The 17,404-nt window shown below is 39.2% G+C and overlaps 1 protein-coding gene across 3 annotated transcripts in view; it reads right to left on the reverse strand.

Annotated features, from left to right (window-relative positions):
• Positions 1–17,404, reverse strand: part of LOC309475957 (Golgi apparatus protein 1-like) — a 65,403-nt gene that overhangs the window by 13,585 nt on the left and 34,414 nt on the right. For 2 of the 3 annotated variants that reach the window (XM_082138981.1, XM_082138979.1), the window contains exons 10-21: positions 17,104–17,205; positions 15,815–15,968; positions 15,681–15,725; positions 13,853–13,990; positions 12,137–12,223; positions 11,942–12,004; positions 8,418–8,531; positions 8,243–8,331; positions 8,022–8,139; positions 3,786–3,878; positions 3,525–3,662; positions 2,956–3,079 (exon numbers count right to left, since the gene is read on the reverse strand). In XM_082138981.1, the coding sequence (XP_081995107.1) occupies positions 2,956–3,079; positions 3,525–3,662; positions 3,786–3,878; positions 8,022–8,139; positions 8,243–8,331; positions 8,418–8,531; positions 11,942–12,004; positions 12,137–12,223; positions 13,853–13,990; positions 15,681–15,725; positions 15,815–15,968; positions 17,104–17,205 (1,265 nt within the window). The remainder of the gene's footprint in view (positions 1–2,955; positions 3,080–3,524; positions 3,663–3,785; positions 3,879–8,021; positions 8,140–8,242; positions 8,332–8,417; positions 8,532–11,941; positions 12,005–12,136; positions 12,224–13,852; positions 13,991–15,680; positions 15,726–15,814; positions 15,969–17,103; positions 17,206–17,404) is intronic. The other variant, XM_082138980.1, reaches the window with a different exon arrangement.

The raw sequence follows: 17,404 nt of genomic DNA on the forward strand, positions 1-17,404 counted from the left end.
GCTACGTCACGCCCATTTTCAGATGCGGAAGTAAAATTTTCTCACAAAAAAGACTCCAGAAGCCACTGTAGCGTATTTATACTTTTTTTTTTTAAAGAAAATCTAGTTCCTAAATTATTTTTCTATACATTAACTCGTTGGGTCTTCTAACCTGCAATATGCCCTTTAACATTAAATAAAGCACATAAACAGCACCTGAGATCATCATCGCCACACTTTGTGTTTGTTGTTCCAGCGCGACGTCGCAGAAAAATAGAAACCGTTTCTGAAATAGAGTCGTCGCGGCTGGTTAGGACACACACTCTGATTAACATGGAAAATAACCTTTTATCGCCGTCGCGTGTAGTTAGCACACGGTGTTACTGACGGAGTGAGGCTCATTACTTTTCATACCAATAATGGCACAAATTCAAATTGTGACGCTCCTCAAAGGGGACAATTTCAACCGTTCTCAACTATGGTGAAAAAAAAAAAAGGTACATTACAGTTTCATCCCATTCACACCTGTTACACACTGTACGGACAATGATCACACAAACTTTCCCTTTTCATTTATAGAATAAAATCATGGGGAATGTTTATTAATAATGAGGAAACCTTTAGTTCCGACCTCTATTGAGAGAAATCTTAATTCAGGCAAAATCTACAATCCTGTTACAGGGTTCGTACAGATACTGTAAAATTAAACTTCAGGACTGTTAAAGCACTACTTTTTTTGGAAACAATACAATCAAACAATATATTTATTATCTTTCAAATTATTAAAAAAGTAAATAGTCAAATTAAAATAAACTAATAAAACAAAAGGGTACAAGGAAAGTGCAGCAGAAGCAATGACTGGTAACTTTAACCACTGAAAGGAAAATATTTCCTCATTCAAACAAATTTTCCTCCCATGGATATATGATTGACCTGAAGAATTGAAGATGCATCATATACTTGGATATTTATATGGGGAATATGTATTATTTATATTATAAATATTTATAGATATTGGCTACATCTATAGCATGCAAATATTGTTTCATCAAAAAAATGTAAATAAACACTAATTTCACATATATTGTCTTTCAATAACTCAAGCACTTTTTCATAAATATGGCTATTTTCATGTGTTTTCCCACTTCAGGCATCTTGTACTGCAACTCTGTGATCCATTTTAGTCAAATATTTCATTTAGATTAAATGGTTAATTAGTAGAAAAATAGAATAAAAATGTAGCTAGAAAAGGTGTTACTAGGTTCTGAAACGGTTTCAATCTCCCAAATTCATAAAACAGGGTTGAAAAACATATCAAACCAACATCTATTCCCAAACTATCCAGCAGCCACAGAGTTAAACCGCAGTTTAGGCAAAACCTACAACCCGGTTACTTGCAAAATTGCTTATTTCATTTACTTTTATTTATTTGGCGCTTGGCGGGTGTTAATTTCGGACCCTGGTTACTCGCAACTGTTATCCATTTCAAATTTAATATAAAATGATTTAAATGAAATTTCTTTGATGGTTGTTAGTAGAAAAATTAAAAAAGGGTAACACTATATATAATGAAGACCCATTAGTAGACATTATTTGGTGCATTGACCAACAATAAACATTACATGTTACGCTTATTAATTTTTGTTAACATTATTTAATTCAAATATACAATTGTTAATTTTTAGCTCATGTTAACTCAGGTCCATTAAAGGTACAGTATGGCATTTTTCGCCGCTAGGAGTCGCTAACCTCTTTACAATAACAAAGGCGTAGTTTGATGACGCAACATTTACTAAGAATTATGGATGTTGTCGTCAACGTCAAGCCGACCAATCTAATAATGTTTATGGATGACTGAATACATCGATGCTTTTATCATGACTGTGATATGAAGCAGGTCGGGATTGCTAAGAGACAGCTAGCAGCTCCACACGCGACGCGAGTCCCGCGGATATAAAAGGAATAAGGATATTTCATTCTACCGAACTACACGAGTGCAGAATTACAACTCACAGGTCAGTTTATTAGACAAATTAAACTTGTGAGGTAACGCAGCGCTGTTTCACCTGGTCTAACATCACACTATCACACTAAACTGCATTTGAATGTGTTGAAATGTATGTGTTAGTTTGCCTGTATGAGACTAGCAGTAAGCTAGCTAGATCAACATTAGAATAACATACAGATCATATTCTGACATTTTATCATTGTTGAACTATATAACATTGATTAGTTTTATGTAAATGTGCTCACCTGTTTAATAAAGTACATGTAGGAGCGGTTGAAGTCTCGGACGTGGAGCTCTTGTTTATATACTGTCTATGGGAGCTCTAGGCATCTCGAAAACACAGCGCTGATACTGATTCTCGTTTTAGTTCTCCTTTTTTATCCAAAGTCTGCTTGCCATGGTCCATAATGTTTGAACGAAACAACAACAGCGTGCAGATAGACATTGCGAACTCCACAGTTGTCTGCGTCTGTCGCTTTGGTTACTATCAGAGGTCTCTGGTTGCCATGGCAGTACGAGCGGAAACCAGGGACAACGCGGATATGACGCGATTGACGGCGACAAAACGGAAATAAAGAAACGGGACGTGTCTTCCAATTAAATTACAAATTTCTCCTGGTGTGAAAGTTGTTGGAAACAGTCGGGATAATGTAAGTACACAACTAAAAAAAATATATATAACATAGATATAGTGATTTTTGCTATTTTTAAAGCAAAAAAGTTACATATTGTGCCTTTAAATAATATTAACAGATACAGGTTGGGATTTTAGTAATATATTATTAAATGTTGAAATAAGCATTGACTAAGATTACTAGTTAACTAATGGAACATTAATGTAAAGTGTTACCAAAGAAGCTACTAGATGACTAGTATGAAGTGACGAGTGATTAAAGAAACCATATGTTTCGTTTGTGTGCGTGTGTGTGTGTGTGTGTGTGTGTGTGTGTGTGTGTGTGTGTGTGTACCTGTGTTCTGGGTGATCTGTCTCTTCGTGATCATCTGTTTGCATTTAGGGTCCATGGTCTCGCTGTTCTTGTTTTGTTTCAGACACTGTAACATGTTCTTGGCATCAGTCTCGCTGCAGAAACGCTGGAGGACAGAACAGAAAGCCATCTTTCAGGTTTAAGGTCTTATTACAGGGTTTCTGCAGCGTTATTAAAATAACATTTAAGACCTGCACAAATAAAATCAACGCTTTATGAGTTGGGTAGAGCAAGATCTACAGTAACATTTAAACCATAAAATGACTGTAAATAATTTAAACTTAAGTTTTTATTTAATTTAAATGACACCTAACATTTCAGCCTTTAAACCATTTAAAATTAAAAGTGACTATAGTTAGATTCATTTAAAATATATAAATATATATCATATCCTAAACGTTTAGATTGTTTGAATGCGTATTAGATTATCACGATTTCTGCTTTTTCTTCATCTCCAAAGGAGCTCCTGAAATGATTAAGACTTTTCTCTGTTTTCCTGGCCGAGACTGTGTGTGAGATGCTGTGTGATGGTGTGTGATGAGGTTGGTCACCCGGATCATCTGCTTGCAGACCCTCATGAGCTGGAAGTCGAGCTCGGGGTCCATCATCTCGGTCTCCTGCAGTCTGAACACCTTCTGATGGCACTGCTGGGTCAGGTGCTTCTTGTTCTCCTTCAGACACTCGATCACCTGAGCACACACACACACACACACACACACACACACACACACACACACACACACACACACAGAGATGAGTATGCGGTTGCACGTAAAGTGATGATGATGATGACAATGATGATGAAGGTTTACCTGAGCGTTCCCGAACACCACGTTCTGGCAGTGCTGCTTGATGTCCTGACGACAGCTCTCGTGCAGATCCGGCTGCAGACGAATGTCCTCCGACTGACACACACACACACACACACACACACACACACACACACACACACACACACACACACACACACACACACACACACACACACACACACACACATCAGAGCTCTAACCGCACACTTCAGACCTACACATCATTATATCTGTTCAAATGTGTTTTATAGGGCCCTATGAAATGCGTTGTTTTTTTTGGACTCATTTTAATCGTTAAATAAAATTTTAGCAATCAAAAAGCACATGTAATCAAATGAATTCATGAAATAATTTACCAACAACTTATTAAAAGTTTAACAAATTACATTTAGAGCCCTATGAAATTAATTGTTTTCTTTTTAACACAAATTACGTTTTTAGTTTTTTCCTTTTCGTTTCTGTGAAATGTTTCTTTTCCCCTGTGTTGTTACATTTCTCTGGCAATCAAATGAAGGCATAAAACATTCATTTAATTTATTGTTTTTGTGATTATTCCTTAAAAAAATGATGTTTTAATAATAATAAATGATTATTAGTGTTAATATTATTACTTTGAGACGTAGCTAAATTCTACTGTACAACAGATATCAAGCGTAGCGTTAGTTCTGGCAGGTCACGTCAGTCAAGCTCGCATCAGCTGACCCTCAGCTGATCCACATCTACCTATAGGAATACGACACCTATCACCATATACATATATAAGCTCCTTCAGTATTATCAGCAGCAGCTATCGCGTTTCTCAGGAGCTAATTAAATGGCGAAATTCGGCAGGCAAACAACATCATCTCACAAGGAATCATGCAATCGGGAATTTAGCAAGAGGAATTCGTTCCCCACAAGGATTTCACCTCAGATTCATCTTAAACTTGAACACGAGATTTGCCGCATTGATCATAAATTGCCTGATTTGGAAGTGACATCAGTCTGCATCGCTGCATTATTGACACAGGACTCGACGTGATTCATTCTCCATTCATCTCTGAAAGTCTTCACAAAGCTAAGCTAAGCTCCTTTTTAATGCTCATTGCTAAAATCTATCAGGGTTTTGGCAACATGCTTGTTGCTAATGCTATACGTGTGGCTTGGGCTATTCTAACTTTGTCGTTTTCATTAAAATGCTCTTGCTAGGCTTATGCGATCATATTGGTTATGTGCGTTACTATGTGTTGTCATTGGCAACTGATCGCGTTGCACATGCTGTGCTTTTAGCGCTATGCAGCACAGATTTAAGCAGCTGCTTGATATGAATTAACAATTCATGGTGCAAATGGAAATATTCTGCTGTGGCACAGCTTTAAAAAAGACAGTAAACAGTCACAATTCAGTTGAGTCACTTCGGACACGCTTGGTCTATCTAGTTCTTGGAAACACGTCGTTCTTAAAGCTACAGTGTATGGTATTTTACAGTGCTTTCATTTTAATGCATTGTTTTTTTTAAGGGCTTGCATCTTTATAGACTGGTGGTATATTTATATGGTGGTATATTTAAGGTGTGTGTATATGTCAAAAAAATAAAAAATAAAAACTATTATTGAAACCCTGCTTGTTCTAAGGCTATATAGTGGCTATTAAAAACTGCTTGCTTTAAAAGATGTTAGTTGCTATTGAAACAGTTATTTTATTTTTAAGGTTATTTAGCCCAGTCGTTATTTGGAACATGGCTGTGTTTTAGGCTTATACCTGGTGTCATTGTCACATGCTGTGCTAAATTGTTCAGGCATCAGTAATATGCTGTCATTTCAGCAACATTGCTATCAGTACTGTATGGTGGTTGCTAGTGCAATGTTATCGAATATATGCTTGTTACTTCGGCTTGTGCATACTGTCCTCAGCAACATGCTATAGTAATCAAGTGTTGTTTATGCTATCTGGTTGCATTGGAAAAATGCCTGTTCTTTATTCTATCTGATTATTGCAACATAATGTGTTAAAGTTACCACATGCTTGTGGCTAAAGCTATCTAGATATCAGTAACATACTTGTGCAAACAGTACATTCACCGCAGAGGTCTGGTATTCAAAACTAACAACATCGTAGCTTGATGGTCCTGTGAAGGAGTGTGGAATCATGGGAGTCGTCATCTTCACCTCCACAGCCGAAGGAATCCGTAGGACGGGAGCAGTAATCATGTTCATTAATGAGGAAGCACAGTATGTCATTGCTTAGCTGCGCACTGCATCTGACTCAGAGCTAGAGGGTGTACGCTTCTCCGACCGGACTACACTAGTTTAATACTAGTCCTATGGTTATACAAACATGCTAGTTGTATTAGTTTTCTTGTCGCTAGTCAGAGCTATTACTGTAGGGTGTATGCTTCCCTTGCCAAACTACACTAGTTTTAGCAATAGTTCTGTGATTTACACACTATGCTTGTTGTATTAGTTTGTTGCCGCTAGTCAGAGCTATTACTGTAGGGTGTATGCTTCCCCTGCTAAACTACACTAGTTTTAGCAATAGTTCTGTGATTTACACATTATGCTTGTTGTATTAGTTTGTTGCCGCTAGTCGGGGCCATTGCTGTAGGGTGTAGGCTTCCCCTGCTAAACTACACTAGTTTTAGCAATAGTTCCGCGATTATACAACATGCTTGTATTAGATTTTGCTGCCGCTAGGGGTGTAAGCTTCCCCCAATAGATCCCATACAATTGTTAAATTGGCTACAGGAACACGCTTGTTGCCATGTGTCCTTGCTTGCTCCAGCTTGGTGTGATGCTTCCCCATGATTGGATCTATAGTGCTCAACATATGATGCTAAAATCAGGATGTAACCATTCTATCAGCCTCAGTCATGGTGGGGGTAGTGTGTAAAAATTATAATAACAAAATGTGTGTGTATATATCATTTTTTATAATTTTTCTCTTTTCTACAGAAGTAAACTACAACCAAGTATAACAAGGTTATGACGTCATTGACAGCTCACAGGCGTCACTCAAAGAAACTGGAACTGGACTGCGGATATACAACAAGCAAGCAGCTGATTCATTTTGATATCTAATTTTCACTTCTTCATTTCAGGTGGTATGTCATTCATTGCAATATGCATGTTTACTGCTGAACATTTTGGGTATTGACAACATACTTGTTGCTATGGTTATGTGGGTATTGGCATCATACTCGTTTAGGCCATCTAGGTAAGGGCGACATACTTGCTTAAGGCTTTCTGGTATTGTTGGTAGCATGCTGTTGCTCAAGCTTTTCAGGTATTGGCAACATGCTTGTTGCCTTGGCTCACTCAGGTAACTACAAAAGCATCCAGATTGCGCTGTCAGTTGGTTTTGGGGGATAGTGGCATATGGTTTTGTTTTGGGGGATTATTGCTGCTCTCCCTGCTCTTATCCATGCTAGGCTGCATGGATGCGCAGGGAGTTCTCACCCAGAACGGAACCATACCGCCAATCCAAACTGTATGCTAATTGTCAATCATATTTGACGGTAGTGGTCCTGACAGAAATCAAGCGTAGCGTTAGTTCTGGCAGGTCACGTTAGTCAAGCTCGCATCAGCTGACCCTCAGCTGATCCACATCTACCTATAGTAATACGACACCTATCACCATATACATATATAAGCTCCTTCAGTATTATCAGCAGCAGCTATCGCGTTTCTCAGGAGCGAATTACCCTCCTCCATCCCCAGCTCATCCTCTCGCCCTGTCAGGATTTGACATTCTGATTCCCCTTGAATCAGAATAATTATCGAATAATGTGTTACTTTAAAATCTTGAATTAAATATATTTGCAAATTTTCATGTTGGTTCTGTTCTGTTTACCCCAAGGGGGATTATTGCTGCTCTCCCTGCTCTTATCCATGCTAGGCTGCATGGATGCGCAGGGAGTTCTCGCCCAGAACGGAACCATACCGCCAATCCAAACTGTATGCTAATTGTCAATCATATTTGACGGTAGTGGTCCTGACAGAAATATAATTCTGTCGTAATTTCTTCAAGATAAACTGAACTTTTATTTTGACAGGTTGCCGTGAAGAGCTGAGAGTTTCTGTGTGTTCATGATATATTAATGCTGGTGAAGCGACTGTTTGTGTCAAAAAAGGAAACATTTCTGTGAATTTCCACGTTATACAGTAACTTCTGTTATGATGACAGGATTGCGCACCGCTGACCTCATCGGGCTCTCGTGTGAGGTGTGTGTTAGTGTGAGGTGTGTGTTAGTGCACTGACCATCTCCAGTTCCTCCACGCGCAGCTGCTTTCGGCACTTCATGGAGACGCGCTGCTCTTCGACCTCCTGTAACGTGTCGTTCCTCACGGTGGTACTCAGACAGATCACCACATCCACCCTGAGGACACACACACACACTCAGGACCTTCCCATCATGCTTCAGTGTAGCTCATGTGACCAGTATGACACAAGCAAACCCAACAGCCGTGCCATGCGCTCACTTCTTCTTGATGTTGGGACACAGTTTGAGCACGTCCTCCTTGCAGGCCATCTTGAACTTGTAGGAGAAGCGGAAGTCCTTCATGTGGATCTGAGGATGAGGAGGAGAAACGGACGGTTGACAGAACTGTGGTGACAGAAAGAAGAAGAGCGAGTGTGTGTGATCGGCAGACGCACCAGCTGGAAGTGTGTGACTCCCACGGCACACTTCTCATTCACTTCCTTCTGGTGTTTATTGGCAACGAGACACTCCATCAGGTCCCCGGTGTCGATCTGGTTATCAGCCACGTCCTGCGAGAGACACAGAAGAAGAAGATGAAGAAGATGAAGATGAAGATTATTCTTCATGGCATGGATGACCACCAATTATCTCCAGCTAAACAGTAACAAAACAGAGCTATTGGTCATTGGCACTCCATCCACACTCAAAAAATCCAACCTGTCATCATTATCTATTGGGGAGGATGTCATACCAGTCTCCAAACAGGTTAAGAGCCTGGGAGTTATTTTGGACAGTACCCTTTCATTTTCCAAACACATCAATTACATCTGTCGGACGGCTTATTTTCACCTCAGAAACATTTCAAAGCTGCGCCCCTCACTTTCGCAACACTCCACTGAAGTCCTTGTCAACACCCTGGTGACCTCTCGCATCGACTATTGTAATGCGATCCTGCAAGGAATCCCCAATAAATTACTCCACCGGCTCCAACTTCTCCAAAATTCAGCTGCACGCATCATCACCCGTACCAAGTCTACCGACCATGTCACACCCCTGCTGATACAACTGCACTGGCTCCCAATACCACAACGAATCAGCTTTAAAGTCTTGTTAATGACATTCAAAGCCCTGCACAACCTCGCCCCTTCATATATCACAGAACTGTTACAGACCTACATACCCTCACGTTCACTTCGTTCATCATCAGCAGGATTACTGGTAACACCAGACATCAGACTCTCCACAATGGGAGCAAGGGCTTTCTCCCATGCTGCACCAAAACTCTGGAACTCTCTTCCCCCTCATATTCGTGCTATAGACTCTATTTCTCAATTCAAAACCACTCTCAAAACCCATCTTTTCAAGTCAGCTTATAAACTTTAAGCACCCCTCCACCTCATTAGCATTAGCTAATTAGTTGTTTTTAAATTCTTTTAATAGCAGTTAACAGTTTATTTTTAGACATTAATGTTATTTTACTTATTTTATTTATATTTGTAAGGTGACCTTGGGTGGCTTGAAAGGCGCCTAAAATTAAATGTATTATTATTATTATTATTATTATTAAGATGATTCCTCTTTAACAGAGATGATGCATGGAGGAGATCCAGTATTTCTCAACAGCAGACAATCAAATAATAAATGAAGAGTAAAATGAATTCATCCATAATCAGGATTATAAATTTAATAAAGAAACATAAATTAAGAGTTTTTTGACTTCTAATATTTCCAAGTGAAATATAATTAACACACTGGGTTTAATACTCCGCTGGTACAAAGACAGGTTGTGAGTGCTCAAGGTCTGAGTCTAGATCAGTGGTTGCACAGAGATGATTACTTCACACTTTGTAGATGGTAACAATTTTTTAAATAATCCATTTGACGTACTCAAATTTAATGATTCTTTTCTTAATGTTGCTTATAAATTGACTGATAATGTTCCTATTGGTACTGGTGAGCCCTTGGATTATACATATATATACACATCAGGACATTTTCCTATTATCTCTATTTTTAAGTCACCTGAGAAACAGGAAATAAGTGAAATTATTGATGAATTAAAAATATCTTCAGCGGGTCATGATAATATTTCTGTGTTTCTCGTCAAACAGGTGAAATGTTCAATATTGCACCACTTGCTCACAAAAAAGTATATAAAAATATTTGTATACTATAGACCTACATCTATTTTTCCATGTTTCTCAAAACTTTGAGAGAAAATTGTATATAAAAGCAGATTTTGCACTTGAAAACCATGAATTCACATGTAGTATTTTGATAGATCTGTCAAAAGCTTTTGATACAGTTAATTATTTAATTTGATTGGAAAAGCTGTATAAATATGGTTTTCATGATATTACATACAAACGGCTGAAATGACATTTTTAACAGAAGCCAGTTAGTTTGCTTTAAGGGTTGCTGGTCTGGCAGAGGAGGATTACTCTGTGGCGTTCCTCAGGGGTCCGTTCTTGGACCCTTACTAGTTCTCATTTACATAAATGATTTGTCAAGTGTTTCAAATATTCTTACTCCAGTAATGTTTGCTGACGATACAACATTAGTTCTCTCATTCAAATTGTAATTTATTGTTTAAGAATGTAAATGATAGTTCAATTGGTTATGCTAATTGGTTTAATTTAAATAAATTACTTTAAATATTAATAAATGTAATTTTATCATTTTTAGTGGATTTATAAAAAATTACAATTAGGAGTTTTTGTAGATGAGAGCCTGAGTTGGAGGGAACACGCGGACTATGAGAAAAATAATAAGGCGAGTTAGGCATCTTGTTACTACAGAATGTCTTCTTACTCTTTACTATAGTTTAAGTTATTGTAATATTGTTTGGGCAAGCACTTTTCCTACTAATATTTTTAAAAAACCACGATCCTTCAGAAACGTTTTGTTAGGATTGAACCCGATCAAATGCATATACTTCTTCTGCGCCTTTCAGAAACTTCAAGTTCTTACTATTTATGATATTAATATTTTTGCATTTATAAGATATATTCAAGTGACGGTAACATTCCAGAGCAGTTTAAGATGTATTTTAGAGTAAATTCACAGGTTCACTGTCACTCGTCAAGTTTCTCACTTGTAGAGGTCAATACTCAATCCATTCCATAATTTAATACCCCTAAATCTGTTTATCGCATCTAGCAAAGAAAATGTTCATCTCTAATATATTATAAAAGATGTATAAAGGATCATTTCATTGTTGCTTTGTAATTGTGTCTTATATACTGTATTTTCCGTTGTTGTTATGCATTTATGAGCCCTACAGGGTTTGTTTTTGGTATGTATGTTTTGGGGTGGGGGGGTTTCGATAGGCTATATGTTGTAATTCATTTGATTCAGTCATATACATTTATATATATTTTTTATTATAGTTTAGCTCTTTCTTTCATTTTAAAGTTTCTCTAAAGTTGTTTAAGGGGAGGGCTTTAAATCTGCCTCTCCCTGCACAGTATTTGCATTGTATTTTCTTGCTCTTATTGTATATATTTAAAATTTGTGGAAATAAAATGAAAATCTAAGGATTATCATCTAAGGATACAGATATTAATCTTGCTATTATACAGTTGCTTATCGGATCTGAGCTAAGTTCCTCTTTTCATAGTGTAGTGTATCGCATTGAAGCGGACACACACATATCTATTTTTCATGTTTTCCCGCTCTTAGCTGTACCACTGTATCGAGACATCGGAAACTTACAGACTTTTGCCCTCATCTAAACAGCAAGTACAAAAGTTTACCCGTAAGTCATGGGTAAGCTACATTTGAGGGATTAAGATTAATCAAAGAAAAGTATTAAACATACATTTCGAATGATAATAATGGTAAATGCATCAAAATGATAGTAATGAGAAACATCAACATGATAATGATTTCTGAAAATATGATGATGACATTTGATTAAATGAGATTTAAGATCTAAACGATAAGCATGAAATAGATCTTTTTGCGATCTGAGACTCACGTGACAGTAGGACTGGATCACGGGCTCACAGGCTCGGATCAACAACGGCTTGATCTGAATGTCCTGGAAAAGCAGACGCACAGAAATCAGTCCAGACCCACGTCTCGCTCACAACACTGTATAGATTTATATATACATGTATTGATACATTTTAGATATTTCAGGACTAAACAGCACAAAAGTATCTTTCTGTACCTCGGACTCCAGTTCTGTGAGGTTTCCCACCACTTCCCTGCATTCAGGGATCAGATCCTCTAAATGATCCTGCAAGCACTCCAATTCCTGACACACACACACACACACACACACACACACACACACACCAACATTGAGTACGGTTCATGTCTGTGAATTTAACATTCAAACCGTTTCCCCAGATGGCAACATCAGTGAATAAAGAACATTTGCTGGAGTCCCATGAGCATTACAGCAACCCTCCACACTGAGTACATCACTCGCGCGTGACCAGATTTAGAGCCGACTAAAAATGTCTTTAACTCAATTACTGTCGACTAGTCGTGCAATTTACTAGCCACTGGCTAAATAGATGCAAAACATAAGTTTAGCACAGTTATAAGTTAAACATTCAAGCGCAAGACGACGTGAAAGATAACTCGCGATAACTGTGTGAGAAGTTGTGTGTGCAACTGCACATCAGACGCACACTGGATTGAGCTCTTTCACGGCTTCTTGCGCTTGAACCGACAATTTCATACAAAATATCCGTCTTGGCGAGTATCCTAGTAAACATATGATGTTTTATTAACAAAGTTCGGGAGGAGCAGGTTCAGATAATTAACCAAATTATGCACAGCTGGAGATTAATCAGTAATCAACTCAATGACAGAGTATAAATTCACAGCAGACCTATCTCTGTTCATTGAAAGTTTGTCAGCATCCCTCCTCCACCCCATCTCCTCACTTCCAGTTCCATCTACACTTACCAACTGGGGGGAGTACTCTGGGTTCGGGCCTAACTCCGAGCTCGGAGCCCTCCCCCCGGACAGCACGCCAAATACGCATAAACTTATTGTACTAATTATATGTAGATGTGAACTCGTGAAAGTTATGTGTTAACTGAACATAAATAGTCGAGAACTGAAACGCACGTGTACAGTATTCGTGTACTGGATCAGTGCATTCGTTCTTAAAGTGACAGCAGCCTAACGCTCCTGCAGTGTCTGTGTTTAATGTTAATCAAACTCACTGCTCTTGACTGAATAACTTCTGTAACTTTAATAAAGATTGATCTATATTTAATTGATACAGTGAGGACTATGCAGTGCTATTTTACATGTTATATGATCAATTCATTTTCATGTTCAAATAGTCCTGACTGTATTGTGTGAGAACTTAAAAGGAACACGCCGACTTCTTGGGACTTTAGCTTATTCCCCGTATCCCCCAGAGTTAGATACGTCCACACACACCCTTCTCATCTCCGTGTGTGCCGTAACTCTGTCTGACGCACCCACCGCTAGCCTAGCTTAGCACAAACACTGGAGGTAAACGGCTCCAGCTTATTGGGAGCAGTATGCTAGCTGGAGCCATTCACCTCCAGTCTTTGTGCTAAGCTAGGCTAGCGGTGGGTGCGTCAGACAGAGTTACGGCACGCACGGAGATGAGAAGGGTGTGTGTGGACTTATCTAACTCCCAAAGTCCCAAAAAGTCAGCGTGTAGGGTAGATGTTCAGCCTTGCTACTTGCAACCCTGTGACCCACTCTGCTGTAGTTTAGATGTTTATAGCTAGGACATGCATTTTGACACGTCCTAAGTTTTAGCAACGACTGCAAAAACTGCAAACCTCATAAAATGAGCAGAAAAACAAAACCACTGAGCATTTTTAAGAAAACGTTGTAAGTGAAAGTGAGTTCTAGTGTGAAATGAGTGCAGTACTGATGTGTGTTTAACCTGTCCAGCTTCAGTCTTCTCACTGCACCACTTCCCCAGGTCCATCACACACCGATGCTGAAGATCCGGGTCCAGCTTCATATCCAGAGCCCGCTGGTGCAGGATCCTCTGAACCTCAGTCTTACAGTCCCGGGACAACTGCAGATCGACTGAAGCGTTAGCACACGCTCACTCACTCACACACACACACACACACACGCTGGTGCAGGATCCTCTGAACCTCAGTCTTACAGTCCCGGGACTACTGCAGATCGACTGAAGCGTTAGCACACGCTCACTCACACACACACACACACACACACACACACACACACACACACACACACACACACACACACACACACACACACACACACACACACACACACACACACACACACACACACACACACACACACACACACACACACACACACACACACACACACACACACACACACACACACACACGCTGGTGCAGGATCCTCTGAACCTCAGTCTTACAGTCCCGGGACAACTGCAGATCGACTGAAGCGTTAGCACACGCTCACTCACACACACACACACACACACACACACACGCTGGTGCAGGATCCTCTGAACCTCAGTCTTACAGTCCCGGGACAACTGCAGATCGACTGAAGCGTTAGCACACGCTCACTCACACACACACACACACACACACACACACACACACACACACACACACACACACACACACACACACACACACACACACACACACACACACACGCTGGTGGAGGATCCTCTGAACCTCAGTCTTACAGTCCCAGGACAACTGCAGATTGACTGATGTGTTAGCACGCACACACACACACACACACACACACACACACACACACACACACACACACACACACGCTGGTGGAGGATCCTCTGAACCTCAGTCTTACAGTCCCAGGACAACTGCAGATTGACTGATGTGTTAGCACACACACACACACACACACACACACACACACACACACACACACACACACACACACACACACACACACACACACACACACACACACACACACACACAACCCTTCAATCTCTCACACACATACAAAGTTAACAAACACACCCACAACCCTTCAATCACAGCAATCTTTGTGTGTGTGTGTGTGTGTGTGTGTGTGTGTGTGTGTGTGTGTGTGTGTGTGTGTGTGTGTGTGTGTGTGTGTGTGTGTGTGTGTGTGTGTGTGTGTGTGACACGTTACCATGGAAATCATTCAATCACAATGTCTGTGTTTAGATTAGTCTGTAAAGAAATCTCATCATTGGAGTGAATTTCCTGTCAATCACTAGCAATCATTTAAAGCCCACAGCATCATTAAAGTGATTTCAGTGTCGGTAAAGGAAGACTTTGATTTGTCCCTGATAGTTTTGCTGAAAGCGTGTGTGTGTGTGTGTAGCTTAAGCATGTTTACTGTCAGAGTGAATGAACATCGCCAGGCCTGGCAAGAACATAACTCGGTCATGTCACAACTAAATATATAGAGATTTTATATTTTCTGCACAGAAGACATTATTTTTGTCTTTTTATATTAAAATCAGCTTAAATGAAAGGCAATACAAATAAGCATGAAGTATGAACATACATATACACAAACATACATATACACTTCATGCTTATTTGTATTGCCTTTCATAACGCTAATGAGAATTAAGCGAGGGTGCTTAATTTACATGAAAATATTGCATCAGTGCACAAAATGGTACAAAAGCAGGCTAAACTGTTTAAATGCTAAGTTTATAAATGTTTTGGCTGTGAAATGCAACCTAGACATGTTCTTGACAGGTTTGTGAGATTCAGCTCTTTAAAGAAATCAGATATACTTACATACAAACTCACTTCCGAACTGACTTCAGAAGTTTCTGATGAAGCCTACGGTTACATTGAGGATAAGCTATTGCTGAAGTCTCTCAGTGTGCTATAGTCTGATAATGCAGTGTGAGAGTGTGTGTTGCTCGTACCCGTCGCCCCTGCATCTCGGTGCGGTACGCGTGCCGGTACAGACAGGAGAAGATGGCTCCGGGAGGCATGAACTCACTCGTCTCGTTCCAGTCGTGAGTGTGACAGATGCGGGCCGCGTCGTTCTGACACTTCTTGTACAGGATGGGGTCCAGCCTGTAAACAGAACCGCAGGAAACGACACACGTTCAGTTATATGACAGATATATCAACAAGAACTCTCAAAAGGAACAAATCTCATGTTTTTGACAATGTTCTGACATAAAATTAACCTTCATTCGGACCTTCTCAACAAACTAAAGCAATACCAAACCAAACAAAATACCCCCCAAAAAAGACAACAAACCAAAACCTTCTCAAAACAAACCGTAATAAAAAAATGATAAAAACAACACACAACTGAGCTGCACGATTCTGGATAAATTGAGAATCGCAATTGTTTTGTTTAAAATAGAGATCACGGTTCTGAATAGATCAGACATGGGGGCAAAATAACGTCATTTACTAGAGGTTCTGCAAAAATTGTTAATTGACGCAGTCTATTTAAAAAAAAATAGTTTAAATGAAATGTATTTAAAAAAAAAATTTGTGAATGATTCAATGACTTGCTCATCAAGACTTCACTTCTTTCATTACTAGATGAATGAATGAATAAGTCAATGACAAACACATTGTTTAACAGTCTCGTGTCTCCACCTACTGGTGTAATGATGTAATGGTACAATATTTATTTAAAGTGTCAAGTTACTTTCCAAAGGTGATTTACTCTATTTTCGATCGCTACCGTAATCATCAGTGTTTATATCCGAACTGTAAACTTTATACCAGTACTTCTGTATTTCTGTCTTACAATAATTCAGATTTTCAATGATCCTGTGATGTTGAAAAGACTGTTTGTGAAGCTGTTTCATGATAATGTCTCTCTCTGGATCAGAACACAGATCTGAATGTTCGCTGTGATCGGACGCGTCAAAGGTTTAATAGACGGAGAAGAATAAGATCAGCATCATCAGCTCTACTTTAAACTTACTGGCATTATCAATTATTGCCACCGAAATATTTAGCCGTTTCTCCAATTTGTGCACAATCGTGTAACCACATGATTCTCTCATTACAAACAAGTAACATTCCTTAAAACTGTGGCACACAGAAAGTAACATTACTCAATCCTTCCTGAAGCATGGTGAAAAAGACAAATAAGGAAGTACTTGAAGTGTATGTGAAAGTTAAATTAAGTTTTGGTCACTGGATTTTGGAATTTAGAATCACTCTTTTCAGTTTTGTGACTCACTTCCAGTCTCTGGAGATGAAGTACTGCAGCTCCAACAGTCTGTGTTCACAGTCTTCAACCATCTTATCAGTGTAGAGATGCTCCATCAGACAGGACAGGATCCTACACACACACACACACACAGTCTTGACAAAATACCCCTGTTCAGGCTGGACTACACACTTCACCTTTAATGTTTCTATTTCTGCACACTTAAATATGAACAAACACACAGAAACAAGGTTGAATGTAAATGTAAATCGATCAACATACTGGAAAGTTTATGGTAAAACTGGTTGGCTGAGATTTAAAACAATGAGCT

This window comes from Leuciscus leuciscus (assembly GCF_965113295.1).
Source record: "Leuciscus leuciscus genome assembly, chromosome: 15".
Lineage (NCBI taxonomy): Eukaryota > Metazoa > Chordata > Actinopteri > Cypriniformes > Leuciscidae > Leuciscus > Leuciscus leuciscus.